The 15,071-nt window shown below is 37.5% G+C and overlaps 1 protein-coding gene across 5 annotated transcripts in view; it reads right to left on the reverse strand.

The window, feature by feature from the left end:
* Positions 1-15,071, reverse strand: part of LOC126183202 (ankyrin-3-like) — an 892,753-nt gene that overhangs the window by 445,623 nt on the left and 432,059 nt on the right. For all 5 annotated transcript variants that reach the window (XM_049924971.1, XM_049924970.1, XM_049924973.1 and 2 more), the window contains one exon: positions 919-1,143. In XM_049924971.1, the coding sequence (XP_049780928.1) occupies positions 919-1,143 (225 nt within the window). The remainder of the gene's footprint in view (positions 1-918; positions 1,144-15,071) is intronic.

Below are 15,071 nucleotides of genomic sequence, written 5' to 3' on the forward strand. Positions count from 1 at the left end.
GCCTGTGGTTCTGTCAGTGCCAAGTGAATGCATTCCTCATTCTGATTCCTCATGAAATCATTGTATACTACTGGGAAATCTGGCATCTTGTGACAAACAGGGTACAATTTATGTTTTTAGATTGTTTTTTACGGATCCTTGATAATATTAAGAAGATATCATCAAATCTGCCAGATTCAAAATGTCATTTCAGGAAATAAGTGTTGGCCTATGCAGCCACATTCTGGTTTCTGTTTAAAGACTTCTAGCAGTTTCAGTAGCACGTATAGTATACATTATTTACATAATACGACCAGTTTCTAAAAGATTCTTCATTCTGTCATTACATAGTGAGAAAGCCATGTAATAACTGTTTAAGTGTGAGGAATTCAATAACTGTGTTGTAGTAATCAACTTATCCTTATATTTATATTTCTGTTTCTTGGTGCTATCTCTTGTCAGTGATTTTCTGGTTGTGCTGATGAACAGATGTTTTGTAAGTATAGTTTGAAAACAAAGCAACTGTTACTTGTCAAAATGACTGCAGAAATATTTAGTTTTCACAACAAAACAAACTAACAAAAACACAAACACACACACATCAGATTATTTTATAGGAAGTTTTCTGCACTAACATTGGTGTTTTCCCTATTTAAATTGCTTACAGATTCAATTAATACATTAGTAGGCAGCTTATAAAAATTATGTCAATAGTTTTGATAGGACACACTGGCAAACTATAGACAAAAAGCCAAAAATTCCATAAACTGAACTAATATGTCCTATCAATCATCTGGAGTTCACTATCCATTTTTTCATCAGCACCTTAATTCATTAGCACATCAGATTTACATATTTGTTATCTGTATACATAATTTCATTAAATTAGTGTTTTTACTGTGTGACTGTAACAAATAAAATGTAGATCTGTCCGCTCACCCTAAAAATTTTGCACCAACTGGACCCAGCTCTAGAATTCGACTTGCCAATGCCTCTCCTTCCATTAAAGGTGGTGGATGTGTCAATTTGTCCCTCTTCAAATAGCGGCAAGTGACACGTGTTGGCATTGCTGCCCGCCGTGGTGGAACAATGACTCTCACGCCACTGTGGCGGCAACCACGCATTGCTCCTCCCCTTGCATCCACAAGGAAACTTACCAGGAAACTGCAACATTGCAAAAAATTATTTTTTTTTGGCTCCTGAGTTCTTAAAAATATGGGTTTATTTCCATAAAATAGACTAAATGGTTTTCTGACTGTCTGAGGTTAATAAGAGTATGTCCTCAGGTCTGGTTAAATGATAGAGTTTGAAAGTGATAAAGAATGGAAGGAAGATTAGGATTTAACATAATGACGAGATTATGAGATATCTTGAGATATAAAAAGTATCACCATAGATGATTTTTTTAAAACTTAAAGGCAACTTCATTAAAAGTAATTACACATGTCTGTCCTGTACAGTAACGGTTGTAAAGTAAATCCTATTATCATACGTACTTACAATCAAGTTCAACTATAATCATTGTCAATTACTATAGTTTTTCCCATCTTAAGCATAAGACCATTTAAAAGTGTGCTTTACCAGTCTTGTTTTGTTTTCATTTACAAAACACATTCAGTGATCATTCTGTCAATATGATGTATACAATATGTATCTACATTTTGCTATTCATGATTAAAAATGGTTGGGCAGAAAGTTTACTTATGGTTAATAAAGAAAACAACTGTTTTTAATTTATAAATAAAAAGGAAGAAACATATTAAGTGTACTGATTTCATGAACATATCTTCAATTTCAGTCTATCAGTTCAACCTTTTCCCTTCTTTTGCCACAGGTTCCTATCATTCAGTAGTAATGAGAGAGGAAGCAAAGCACACAGGAAAAACAATGACAAATTGAGACAATGAGAATGAAAGATCCTCCAATCCAACCATGAGGAACTGATTATGTTAGTGGCAATGTTGACTGTAATGGTGACAACACATGTGACTGAAATACTGAGAAAAACTGACAAATAAACTCTATATACTCTCAAAACATCCTCATTTTAATGTCAGAGTTTATGTTTATTTTGAAATCTCATCATCAACCCATTTTATAATCAATAGCAATCATCAAACAGCCTAAAACAAAGATAAACAGACGTAATTGGTACTACAATATTAAAGAGATATTTTTGTGATGAGAATCCAAGAACAGGTAACGAAAAATTTTACCAAATTTCTAGATAAAGATTGTGTACCACATGAATATTTGGTCACATGTATCCACAGAAATTTAATTCCACACATGTTTGTGTTCTTCTTAATATTCATACATTATAATATAGAAGGAGATGTTTTACACAAGGCCTGCATCATATCAAAGTGAATTTTTGCCATGACTGTGGATACATTCATGGCCCCTGACTGTCATAACAATATTACAGTGGCCAATGTGGCTTGAATTCCTTGCAGATAGGATGACTGTAAGTAAACTAGTAGGACAGTATGTAACAATACAGCCATAAAATTTATTTGCGTCACAGGATGACCTTCATATGCTCAAAGGTAATGACCCTCTTTTTCACTGCATTGAACTGGTCTTGTTCCCCTCAGTACATGCAGAACCATTCATTGAGTTTTACTGCTTTCACAGATGCTCTGAACATTAGTCTACAATCCCCAATAGTCACTCTTCACTCCAGCTCATTCTGTGTTGTCTGATATCCACTGAGCTTCAATAAAAGTTTACTCTAAAGGCATAACTGTGAATGGAACATTTCTAAATAAATATTTCAACTGATTTAACATATTTTCATGTGCAGACGCATATGTACATGTGTGTTGGCTTATCATATTTCATAAGCAATATACAAGGGTTGGAACTTAAATAGTGGCAACTATTTATTCACAACCGATACAAAAGAGTTACATGCTATCACCTGTTACTGTCCTTCAAAGTAGTCACCAGCATTGTATAGAACCCATTGCCAGCAATGTGGAAGGTATAGTATACTGTTAGCAGAGCCTGTTCTGTTGATGGTGCATATGGAACGGTCTAAGGTTATGGTGATTCTTGTGTACGACTGTGATGGTGTTATCGTAACGCCTTACGTTCCTCCGCAGCAGACCATCAATGCACAGTATTACTGATCGTTTTCAAAGCATCACCTGTGACCAGCTTTGCAAAAGAAGCAGCAACTCTTTCTGCACAACCAACCCATCATTTTGCATGACAATGCGCAGGCACATACAGCGCAAGCTGTGGCTGCTCTGTTTGGTCGATGGCAGTGGGAAGTACTGTACCATCCACCATACTCCCCAGACTTAGGGTCATTGTGACTTTGATTTGATTCCGAAGATGAAGGAACCATTTCATAGTATTCGCTTCAGAACTGTTCCAGAGATTCGACAGGCAGTAGACCACTCCATTCGCACCATCAACAGAACAGGCTCTGCTAATGGTATACTATGCCTTCCATATCATTGGCAATGGGTTCTGCACAACTTTGGTGACTACTTTGAAGGACAGTAACAGGGGAAAACATGTAACTCTTGTGTACCGGTTGTGAATAAATAGTTGCTGCTATTTAAGTTCCAACCCTCGTATTTATTGTGTAACAGAAGAAAATGTATTATGAACGATAAGTGCATTTTTGTGCATAAAGTAAGGAATTAATTAACCATTATATACAAGTGCAGGTAGAAAAAAATGAGTAAGACTGTATTATGGAGAGTCAAGAGTTAATGCAGTGTGTAGAAAAAGTTCATGATAGATATGGCATTCTATTTAAGTATTTCTTGAGAAATTCCACATCCCAAAAGTTCTTTTTATGATGTCAGCAACAAATGATAATGAAGATGGTTCTACTGGAATTTAAAATACAGATCTAATCAGTTTAAAAAAAATGACTTGTACTATTAAATTAAAATGGAAATCTTGTTTATGTAATTTTAGTCAGTGTAATTTATACTGTCTACATATAAGTTGAAATATAAACAGATTGGACAGTTTATACAAGCATAAATAAGAAAAAGAAGATATAAATATCAGTCTCAAATATCAGTTAAACAGAAATATAACAAAAATGCATACACTACTTCAGCAGTGTTATTAAGGAAATCATTGTTGGTAGAGAACTGACAATGACTAACAACTGATGAATGCAGAATTCAACTGTTTCCCAACTATTTGCATTTATCTTCATCCATGCATTACATTTTGTAGTAAGTAAGACAACAAAAATTAAGTCAAAAATGAGATAAAACTTACTTCTTCCAGTGTAGCTTCCTGTGTTAGACATAGAAGAAACAATTTGTATGAGATTACATTAGTCAATTACTGTTCTTCCAAACCAACACATAACTGATTATTAAAGGCACATACAATCTGTCTTTGAAACTACCAAAAAATGTGCATTTTTTGTAGTTGCAAGGACAGACTTTATGCACCTTCAATAATTGTAAAGCATTAACAGACACTATGGGCACAGAAACGAAGAAGAATTTACACAGTAGATTGTGTTTGAAGCAAAGAAGTACAACATCAGTTCCTTTCTTTCATATACCATATTACTCTAAGTACCACCTATTTCCTACTGTGTGTGATTATCAATGAATATGCAAACTCAGCATGGTATATAATATATAATATAATCTTGCAACTCAGTTTTTGAGGTTCAAGAAAATAGCTAATTACATTCATCAGAGGTGTTAACAAGCCTTAACAATCAGAATATAAAATCACCTTCAACAGTGTAAACATGACATTGCAAAAAACATCAATACCATGTACAAATAAATGTGAAAGGAGGAATGGTAGAAGTTTGCACTTGGCAAATCAATTTACATTATAGCTTTAAATCATGGTAATACCAAACAAAATTTCAATTTACACTGAAAAGGATAATAAAATAAATACCATATGTATTGTTTTGGTATAATGTGCCAGGCAGTGTTGGAAGCATGGACAAATGAGAAAGTTAGGTAAAGACCAAGAGAGGGGAAAGATCAAGCTGTATTCAATAATGTGAGTGTATGCCACATGTTTGCAGATCTTGAATCCTTCCAATAGTCAGCTTTCATTTCTTGTTTGCCTAACATGAGAATATGCATTATTTATTTTATTATTTTTAATTAGGATCCATGGAAACATGTGAGCCTAAGCTATTTGGTCATGGAAGAAGTCAATTAGCAAAAAGCTCATTAGAAAATCTATAAACATATCAATTAAAATAACATGAAAAAGATTGTGAGAGCAAATATGGATAAGCAGCTGTACAGAACTGAACAGGTGTGTCACAGCAAAACCTTTCAACTTAGATTTGAAGATTTAGTGTTAATCACTTTTTTTTCAGTTCTTCAGGAAACCTATGAAATCATCTGAAGTCTCCCTTGACCCAGGATTCTGGGTCACAGTCCTTTTCCTTCATCCTTCTTCCTTTCCCTCCCGCCCTCCTGCCAGAAGCAGGAACCCTGACTGCAAAAGCTCATATATTTTCAAATCTTTTATACATTTTTTCTCCTGTTGCCACTTGGTAACTGTAAGAATAGGTACCTAATTTTAATTTGCCTACTATTTTTCCAGTACTATATATTACTATATCTTTATTTTGGTCTGTCCATCAGTTATGGATAAAACTATATTATGAGCACATCTACCTAATTGCTTTCCCATCATTTTGGTGATTCTAAATATAGTGGTATCCTCATGTTCAAAACTGATTGTACAATTTGTGTTGTACGATAAAGATGGATCAATAAAAAACCAGTCAAAAATATATGTACTGATGTGTAACTACCATAGCATAGAGAGCTGAATTTCAGACTGAAAGCCCCAAAAATAACAGCTTATGTTGTACAGCTATACATTTATTTATTTATTTATTTATTCGTGGGACCAAATTAAGGAGAAGTCTCCATGGTCATGGAACGAGTCAATACATGAAATTATAACATGATATTAGAAACAGATAAAATGAAATATAAAAAAACATATTCAGGTGACAAGTCGTAAATTTAAATAAAGAAAATCAACAATGTAACACTGGAATTTGCTTAATTTTTTAGCTCTTCCAGGAGCTCCTCGACAGAATAGAAGGAGTGAGCCATGAGGAAACTCTTCAGTTTAGACTTAAAAGTGTTTGGGGTACTGATAAGATTTTTGAGTTCTTGTGGTAGCTTATTGAAAATGGATGCAGCAGAATACTGCACTCCTTTCTGCACAAGAGTCAAGGAAGTGCATTCCACATGCAGATTGGATTTCTGCCTAGTATTAACTGAGTGAAAGCTGCTAACTCTTGGGAATAGGCTAATATTGCTAACAACAAATGGGCAATGTCAGAATTCCCAGACTATTGAATAGGGGTCGACAAGAGGTTCTCAAGCTTACACCACATATAGCTCAAACAGCCCATTTTTGAGCCAAAAATACACTTTTTGAATCAGAATTACCCCAAAAAATAATACCATACGACATAAGCGTATGGAAATATGTGAAGTAAACTACTTTTCGTGTTGAAGTGTCACTTATTTCAGATACTGTTCTAATGGTAAATAAAGCAGCATTTAGTTTCTGAACAAGATCTTGAACATGGGCTTTCCACAACAGCTTACTATCTATCTGAACTCCTAGGAACTTGAACTGTTCCGTCTCGCTTATAATATGCCCATTCTGTCTGATCAGAATATCGGTTCTTGTTGAATTGTGTGTTAGAAACTGTAAAAACTGAGTCTTACTGTGATTTAGCATCAAATTATTTTCCACAAGCCACGAACTTATTTTATGAACTACGTTATTTGATACTGTTTCAATATTACACACAAGATCCTTCACTATCAAGCTGGTGTCATCAGCAAACAGAAATATTTTTGCATCACCTGTAATACTAGAAGGCATATCATTTATATAATAAGAAACAGCAGTGGCCCCAGCACCGACCCTTGGGGAACACCCCACTTAATAGTGCCCCATTGGGACTGAACATCACTACCACTCTCAATATTGTGGAGAATTACCTTCTGCTTTCTGTTCTTAAGGTAAGAGGTGAACCAATTGTAAGCTACTCCCCTTACTCCAAAATGGTCCAACTTCTGCAGTAACATTTTGTGGTCAACACAGTCAAAAGCCTTCATTAAATCAAAGAAAACATCTAGCGTTCGCAACCTTTTATTTAATCAATCCAAAACCTCACAGAGAAAAGAGAATATAGCATTTCCAGTTGTTAAACCATTTCTAAAACCAAACTGAACATTTGACAGCAAATTATGTGAATTTAAATGCTCCAGTAACCTTGCATATACAACCTTCTCGATACATGGCATACTGATGGCATAGAAATAGGTCTATAATTGTCAACATTATCCCTGTCTCCCTTTTTATAAAGTGGCTTCACTACCGCGTACTTTAATCAGTCAGGAAACTGACCACTCCTAAAGGAAAATTTACATATATGGCTAAGTACTGGGCTAACATACATAGAACAATACTTCAGTATTCTGCTAGATACCCCGTCATATCCATGAGAGTTCTTGGTCTTTAGTGATTTAATTATTAACTCAATCTCCCTCTTGTCAGTATCATGGAGGAGCATTTCAGGTAACAGTCTCGGAACACTTTTTTCTAAGAGCGCTATATGATTCCCTGTTGGGACTAGGTTTCTATTTAGTTCACCTGCTATATTCAGAAAGTGATTATTAAATACTGTACATATATGCGACTTATCAGTAACACGGACGTTTCCACTACGCACTGATTCTATATCCTCGACCTGTCTCTGCAGACCAGCCACTTCCTTTATGACTGACCATACGGTTTTAATTTTATCCTGAGACTTAGCTATTCTATCTGCATACCACATACTTTTGCCTTCCTAATAACATTTTTAAGCACCTTACAATACTGTTTGTAATGGGCTGCTGCATTTAGATTTTGACTGTTTCTAACGTTTTGATATAATTGCTACTTTGTTCTACAAGATATTCTTATCCCTTTAGTCAGCCACCCAGGCTGCCAGTTTGTGCTAGTACCCTGTTTTGAACGTTCTAATGGAAGGCAACTTTCAAAGAGGACGAGAAAAGTCTTGAGAAAAGCATTATATTTATCATCTACTGTATCAGCGCTATAAACATCTTGCCACTCTTGTTCCTTGATAAGGTTTACAAAGGTCTCTACAGCAATTGGATCAGCTTTCCTAAACAGCTGATTACTATATTTAACACGTGTTGCAGCACATAGCAACTTTATACAAATTATGGTACATGTAATTACTGTTATAGTATGTCTGTACACACATAAGTTGCATTTTATTGATGTAATATGTTGAAGTCTTCGAGAACAGAATACCTGAAGAGCATATTTTAAGATTTTAGCATGATATTTTATGTGGCAGGGTTGTAACATTTTGGCCATATTTTGGTATATTTGTTTTAAGTGTAGTATGCTACAACACTTTCTGTAGACATTGGATAGAAATGCAGAGGATGGATAGAAAAAGGGAATAAACCTGTGTTTATATTAAATATATATATAACGGCATAGTGTATCAGAAAAAGATTACAACCATTGCTGGATATTATGGTACCTAACTTTGAAAATCTACTCTGGACATTGAAATAGCAATGAGGTGAAGTACCCTAAGGTAGAAAGTTGCCTCTTTGTGTGCTGTTGGCCACTGAGAGTTATCAACATACTATTTGTTGGCATTTAGATTTTAAAACAACATACCAATGCACTGATATCAATGTTAATCAGTGAGACATTCATGGTTTTGTTACCCACGTCAATGGTGCAGTTAATATTATGGTGTTAAGTGTTTACACAATTAAAACACATATTAATTTTTGTCATAGTGCCTGTCCACATAAACAGTACATTGTCTACATACCTGAACCTGTATTAATGAGTGCCATTCAGTACATTTTATTATTTATAAAGATAATATAATTTTTACAGCTATTAATGCATGTAGGAAAATTACCTTTCATGTGCTTCAAATTTGATGCTTCTTCTGCATATGTGTGAAGTTTCAAACAATTCTACAGATGGCACAGGCATAGTGTGATATCAAAATGACGTCTACACAAGACACTTGTTATGAGCAATTCTTGAGTGTCAGCTAGAGCGTCAGTGAGAGAGGACCTGTGTTCCTGCTGCAGATAAAGGTGAGTTCACCATCTGTTTGTGAATTATCTTTATGAGTACTGTGAGTTCACATGGCTTCTCATAAGAAGTGACTTATTTTAAATTTCATCAGAGTTCTTTAGTTTCAACTTCTGTATTTTGTGAATGTTTGTTTATTTATCAGGCACAGTCCCACACATTATTAACTGTGGTAGCACATAGAACTGCTGTTTGCATCATGCCAGGCATTTGTTTTTGTGTTTCAAGAGCCACTTGTAGTAGTTATATCCCCCATCAAGCATCTCCTAGCATCAGCCCATTAAAGTACTGTGAACTGACACAGCTTCTCATTTTATCAGTGTTCCATAGCTTCAGCACCTATATTTCATGCATGTCTGTGTATTTATCAGGCTGTTTTTAGTAAGTATAGCAGCTGTGACTGCTGTGTTCAGATGTGAACTGAGTTGATGAGACTTCACTCACAGCTCCACTCAGCATTGGCTTTGGTCATGTAGCTAAAGGCTGTTACCAATGGACATCATTGTGGGTGAATGGATGCTGCGATTGGAAGGACATCCAGCATGACCCATGTGTTCCCCAATCGGCCGACCATTGTGGCCACTCTTGGTATTGCCCGCACTAAAGTTTATTCCTCACCTGTGGTTGAGTGGGAGGTCATTCCAAGGTTTCACTAGCAGTGGAAATTTTGAGAGGCTGATGGGAGGGATTCCCCACTTCATCTGACAAACAGGGTTTAGGTACTATCTGTGGCTGGCAAACTCCATGAGCAAGTTACTCACACTGTTCCAGAGGAATCCCCCCAGCCTGCAAGAACCAGGATTTCACAGAGGGTGGTAGTCAGGAACTCCAGTGTTAAGCAGATAATGGCACCCCTTAGGGATATGTCTGCAAAGGAGGGGATGGAATCCAATGTGAACACTCTGTGCATACTGGGACGAATCATTTCAAATGTGGAATGGATGCTTCTGGGTGCCATGAAGAGCACAGGCTGCAGGCAACTGCAGGTGGTGGCTCATGCTGATACTAACAATGTGTGCCGCTTTCAATTGGAAGAAATTCTCTCTGGTTCCAAGCAGATAGCTGAAGAAGTGAAGACTGTTAGTCTTGCTTGTGAGGCGAAGGCAGAGCTCACCATCTGTAGTATCATCAACAGAACTGACTGTGGTCCTTCGGTACATAACTGAGTGGAGGGTCTGAATCAGAGGCTCAGTTCTGTGACCATGTAGGTTGCAGATTCCTCAATTTGCATGATTGTGTGGTGTGTTTCCAGGTTCTTTCAAATAGGTCAGGAGATCACTACATGCAAGAAGCAGCTAGAGAGGTGGCAAAGGGACTGGGTGGCTTTTTAGGTTAGAAGGTCTTGGGAACATGCAGAAAGTGCTTGAGTTTCAAAGGGTGCAGGTCAAACACAGTAAGAGGGTGGACTTAGGAATAATCAATATTCTAGTTGTAAACTGTCATAGCTGCATTGCAAAAGAACTAGAGTTACAAGGGCTAATAGAAACCACTGAATCTCAAATTGTTACAGGCTGGCTAAAGCCCGAAATAAGTTCAGCTGAAATTTTTACAAAGAACCTAATGATGTACAGAAAGAATATATTAAACACAGTTGATGGTGGAGGGTTTATTGCTGCCAGAAGTAGTCTATCTTGTAGTGGAATTGAAACAGATAGTTCCTGCGAGTTAGTGTGGGTAGAGGTTATACTTCACAACTGGTATAAATTAATAATTGGTGCCTTTTATTAAACCTCCTACTCAAATGATACAGTTTCTGAACAACTCAAAGAAAACTTGAGTGTTAATTCAGTTGGGTACCACACTCATACAATTATAGTTGGTGGTGACTACAATCTACTCCTGATATTTCAGCAAAAATATATGTTTAAAGTCAGTGGTAAGCATATAATGTTGTCCAAAATCATACTGAATGCCTCATTTTTTCTGAGGAGGCAAAATAAATATTCCAGAATTTGAATCAGGAATAACTGCCACTATGAGTAACTTAGAAGTAAATATCCTTGGTGTGGTGAAGCAGCTTAAAACACTTAAGAAAGGCAAGGCTCATGGTCCATACTGTACATTAGTCAGGTTTCTTTCACAGTATGCTGATACAACAGCTCCATAATCATTAATCATATACAACCACTTGCTCAGAGAAAGATCTGTACTCAGAGACTGGAAAGTTACACAAGTCACAGCAATAACCAAGACTGGAAATAGGAGTAATCCACAGAATTACAGATCTATATCACTAACATCAATTTGAGGTGGGATTCTGGAATGTACACTGTGCTCGAACATTATGAATCACCTCACAGAAAATGATTTACTGGCAATAGCCAACACAGATTCAGAAAATATTGTTCTTGTGAAACACAACTAGCTCTTCATTCTCACAAAGTAATGAGTGCTATTGACAGAGGATGTCAAATTGACACCATTACTCAGAAGCAACTTCTAATCAAATTGCATGCCTATGGAGTCATTTCAGTTGTATGACTGAATTCACGATATCCTGTCAGAAAGGTCACAGTTCATAACAGCTGAAAGAAAGCCATTGAGTAAAACAGAAGTAATATCTGACCTTACTGAAGGAAGTGTTATAGGCCCTCTGTTGTTTCTGATCTATGTAAACAAGTTATGAGACAATCTGTGTAGCCCTTTTAGATTGTTTGCAGATAATGCTGTCATTTACTGCCATGGAATGTCATCAGCTGATCAAACCAAATTGCAAAATGATTTAGACAAGATATTTGTATGATGGAAAAAGTGGCAGTTGAGTCTAAACCATCGAAAGGGTGAAGTCATCCACATGTGCATTGAAAAGAACCCACTAAATTTCAGTTATAAAATAAATAACACAAATCTTAGGGCCATAAACTAAACTAAATACTTCAGTCTTTCAATTATGAATAACTCAAATTGGAATGAACACACAGATATGTTGTGGGGAAAGCAAAACCAAAGACTGCAATTTATTGGCAGAACACTTAGAAAATATAACAGGTTTACTAAAGAGATTGATTACAATATGCTTGTCTGTCCTCTTCTGGAGTATTACTGTGTGGTATGGAATCAGCATCAGATAGAACTGATGGAGGACACAGAAAAAATTCAGAGAACGGCAGCTCATTTTGCCTTATCATGAAATAGGGGAGAGAGTGCCTCAGATACGATACACAAATTGGGGTGGTATTCATTAAAACAAAGGTGTTCTTAGCTGTGGCAGGACCTTCTTGTGAAATCCCATTCAACAGTTTCATCCTCAGAGTGTGAAAATATTTTGTCGCTGCCCACCTACAGAGAGAGAAATGATCATCATAAAAGGTAAGAGAAATCAGAGCTCACATGGAAAGGTTTAAGTTTTTGTTTTCCCCACACACAGTTTGAGAGTGGAACAGCAGAGAAGTAGCTTAAAGGTGGTTTGATGAACACACTGCCAGGCACTTAATTTTGAATTGCAGGGCAATCATTTTGATATAGTTGAGAGGAAAAACAGTTGTATGCAGTGTATGCCAATCTACATCTACATATATACTCCGCTAGCCACCAAGCAGTGTGTGGCAGAGGGCACAATTCATGCCAAAGTCATATTTCCTGCCCTCTGTTCCACTGGCAGATCATGCAAGGGAAAAACGACTGTCTGAATGCCTCAGTAAGAGCTCTTATTTCCCTTATCTTTGAATGGTGATCATTGTACGATTTGATAGTTGGTGGTAATAATATATGCAATTGATAGAGGAGTACTGTTGGGCAGTGGATGAAACAAGTAAAAGTGTCAGGAAGTGTAGAAACTCCATGGTTTGCCACAATGGTGACGTCCTGCCACAGCCACTGCTCCCAAGATGGTGAAGTGTGTGGATGCCATTATTCACGCAGCCTGGCACATCATATCTCTTAAATGTGCTCTACAGGTAATGGTGAGCATTGGAAGTGCATGTGCAGTGAATGAGACTATTGGTATTCAAAGGTGTGCTAAAAATGGTTTCCATGAATGCTCACAACAGATCACGAGATTCAAAGAAAGGCCATTTCATTTGAACTTTTAAATCAGTTTGAGGCCTTTCTGTCACAGATTGTTACAAATTGTCAGGACCAAATATGGGCCCATCACTCTGAGCTGGAAACAAGGAGACAGTCACTGTAGAGGCACCACCTGCTATCACCAAAGAAGAAGACATGCAAAGCAGCTCCGTCTGCTGGCAGAGTCATTATCACAGTGTTCTGGGTAGGGGTGGTGTCTTTCTCATGGATGGTAAAAGGGTCAAACTTTAATTTGAAGGCACACTGAAAACTCTGAACAAACTCAAAAACCATTTCTAGTGTGTTCAGTCTAACAAGAATCCAAAAGAAATTATGCTCCAGAATAACAATGCATTCTCACACAAGTCTAAGACTCTAGGAACAGCTAACAATTTGGTCTGGACATCAATGCACCATTCTATAGCCCAGATCTAGCACACACTGACTTCCATGTGTTTGGACCAATTAAGGATTCTCTATGTGGGATACACTTTCCAGATAATGATAATGTAACTCATGCACTCAAAATATGGCTAGAAGCATAGAGCAAGGTGCCATTCCCATCTTTTATGGTATTATTGAATATGTAATAACTCTCTATTTTAACTTTTTGTAATAACCATCCTACATGAGTCTTCAAACAGGCACTTGATTATTTTAAACTGTTTATGCATGAAACAGGACATCTACTAGACAAGAAATGATAATGATGATTGAGGGAAAATAAGGTCAGTAATCTTATAGATTTTTCAAAATATGGGTATTTGGATGCTTTTGTTATAGTTTGCTGGTATGAGTGCATGTATGCACTACTACCAGGTTTATTGTCCATTCTCCTTATACATTTTACTTGACTGTTCAAAGAAAATGCCCATATATAATATGAAACTTTGGCATGGTATTCCCCTTACACAGTCTACTTGATGTAAAGAAGGCACTTCAAGTTGCAGAAAGACACAGTTAAAAGACACTCACATATAGCTTTCAGCCACAGCTTCCATTAGTGAAAGAGAGACACATGTACTGTTCACACATACATACAAGCACACCTCATACATACACAACCACCAACTCCAGCATCTCAGGCTGGAATGCAATATCACGCGGGATGCAAGCAGCAATCTGGAGAGGGTGGGGAAGGGGAAATGATAGTAGTGTACAAGTGGGGAGAGAGACGAATGCTGTCTGGTGGAGTGTGCAGGGACTAGAATATCAACAGGTGCAGCGTCAGGAGGTTGTGGGCCAGGGTGGAGGGTGCGGGGACAGTATGTTACTGTAGGTCAAGGCCAGGATAATTACAGGAGCAGAGAATGTGTTGAAAGGATAACTCCCATCTGCACAGTTCGGAAAAGCTGGTGCTGGAGGGAAGGATCCACTGGCTTGGGTAGTGAAGCAGCCATTGAAATCAAGTGTGTTATGTTCAGCTGCATGGTGTGCCACAGGGCAGCCTACTTTGCTCTCGGCCACAGCTTGGCACTGGTCATTCATTCTGAGTAGATAGCTGGTTGGTAGTCACACCAATATAAAGAGCTGTGCAATGATTGCAGCAGAGCTGGTAAATGACATGGCTGTCTTCACAGGTGGCACGGCCCCTGATGGAATAGGATAAACAAGTGACAGGACTGGACTAGGAAATGCTGAGTGTGTGGATTGGGCAGGTTTTGCACATGGGCCTTCCACAGGTTCAAATGGTTCAAATGGCTCTGAGCACTATCCGACTTAAATTCTGAGGTAATCAGTCACCTAGAACGTAGAACTACTTAAACCTAACTAACCTAAGGATATCACACACATCCATGCCCGAGGCAGGATTCAAACCTGCAACCGTAGCGGTCGCTCGGCTCCAGACTGTAGCGCCTAGAACTGCACGGCTACTCCAGCCGGCCCTTCCACAGGGATATGATCCTTGTGTCAAGGGGTTGATATTCCTACCTGGAGTGTTTGAC

The sequence above is a fragment of the Schistocerca cancellata genome, chromosome 4 (assembly GCF_023864275.1).
Source record: "Schistocerca cancellata isolate TAMUIC-IGC-003103 chromosome 4, iqSchCanc2.1, whole genome shotgun sequence".
NCBI classification, from domain to species: Eukaryota; Metazoa; Arthropoda; class Insecta; order Orthoptera; family Acrididae; genus Schistocerca; species Schistocerca cancellata.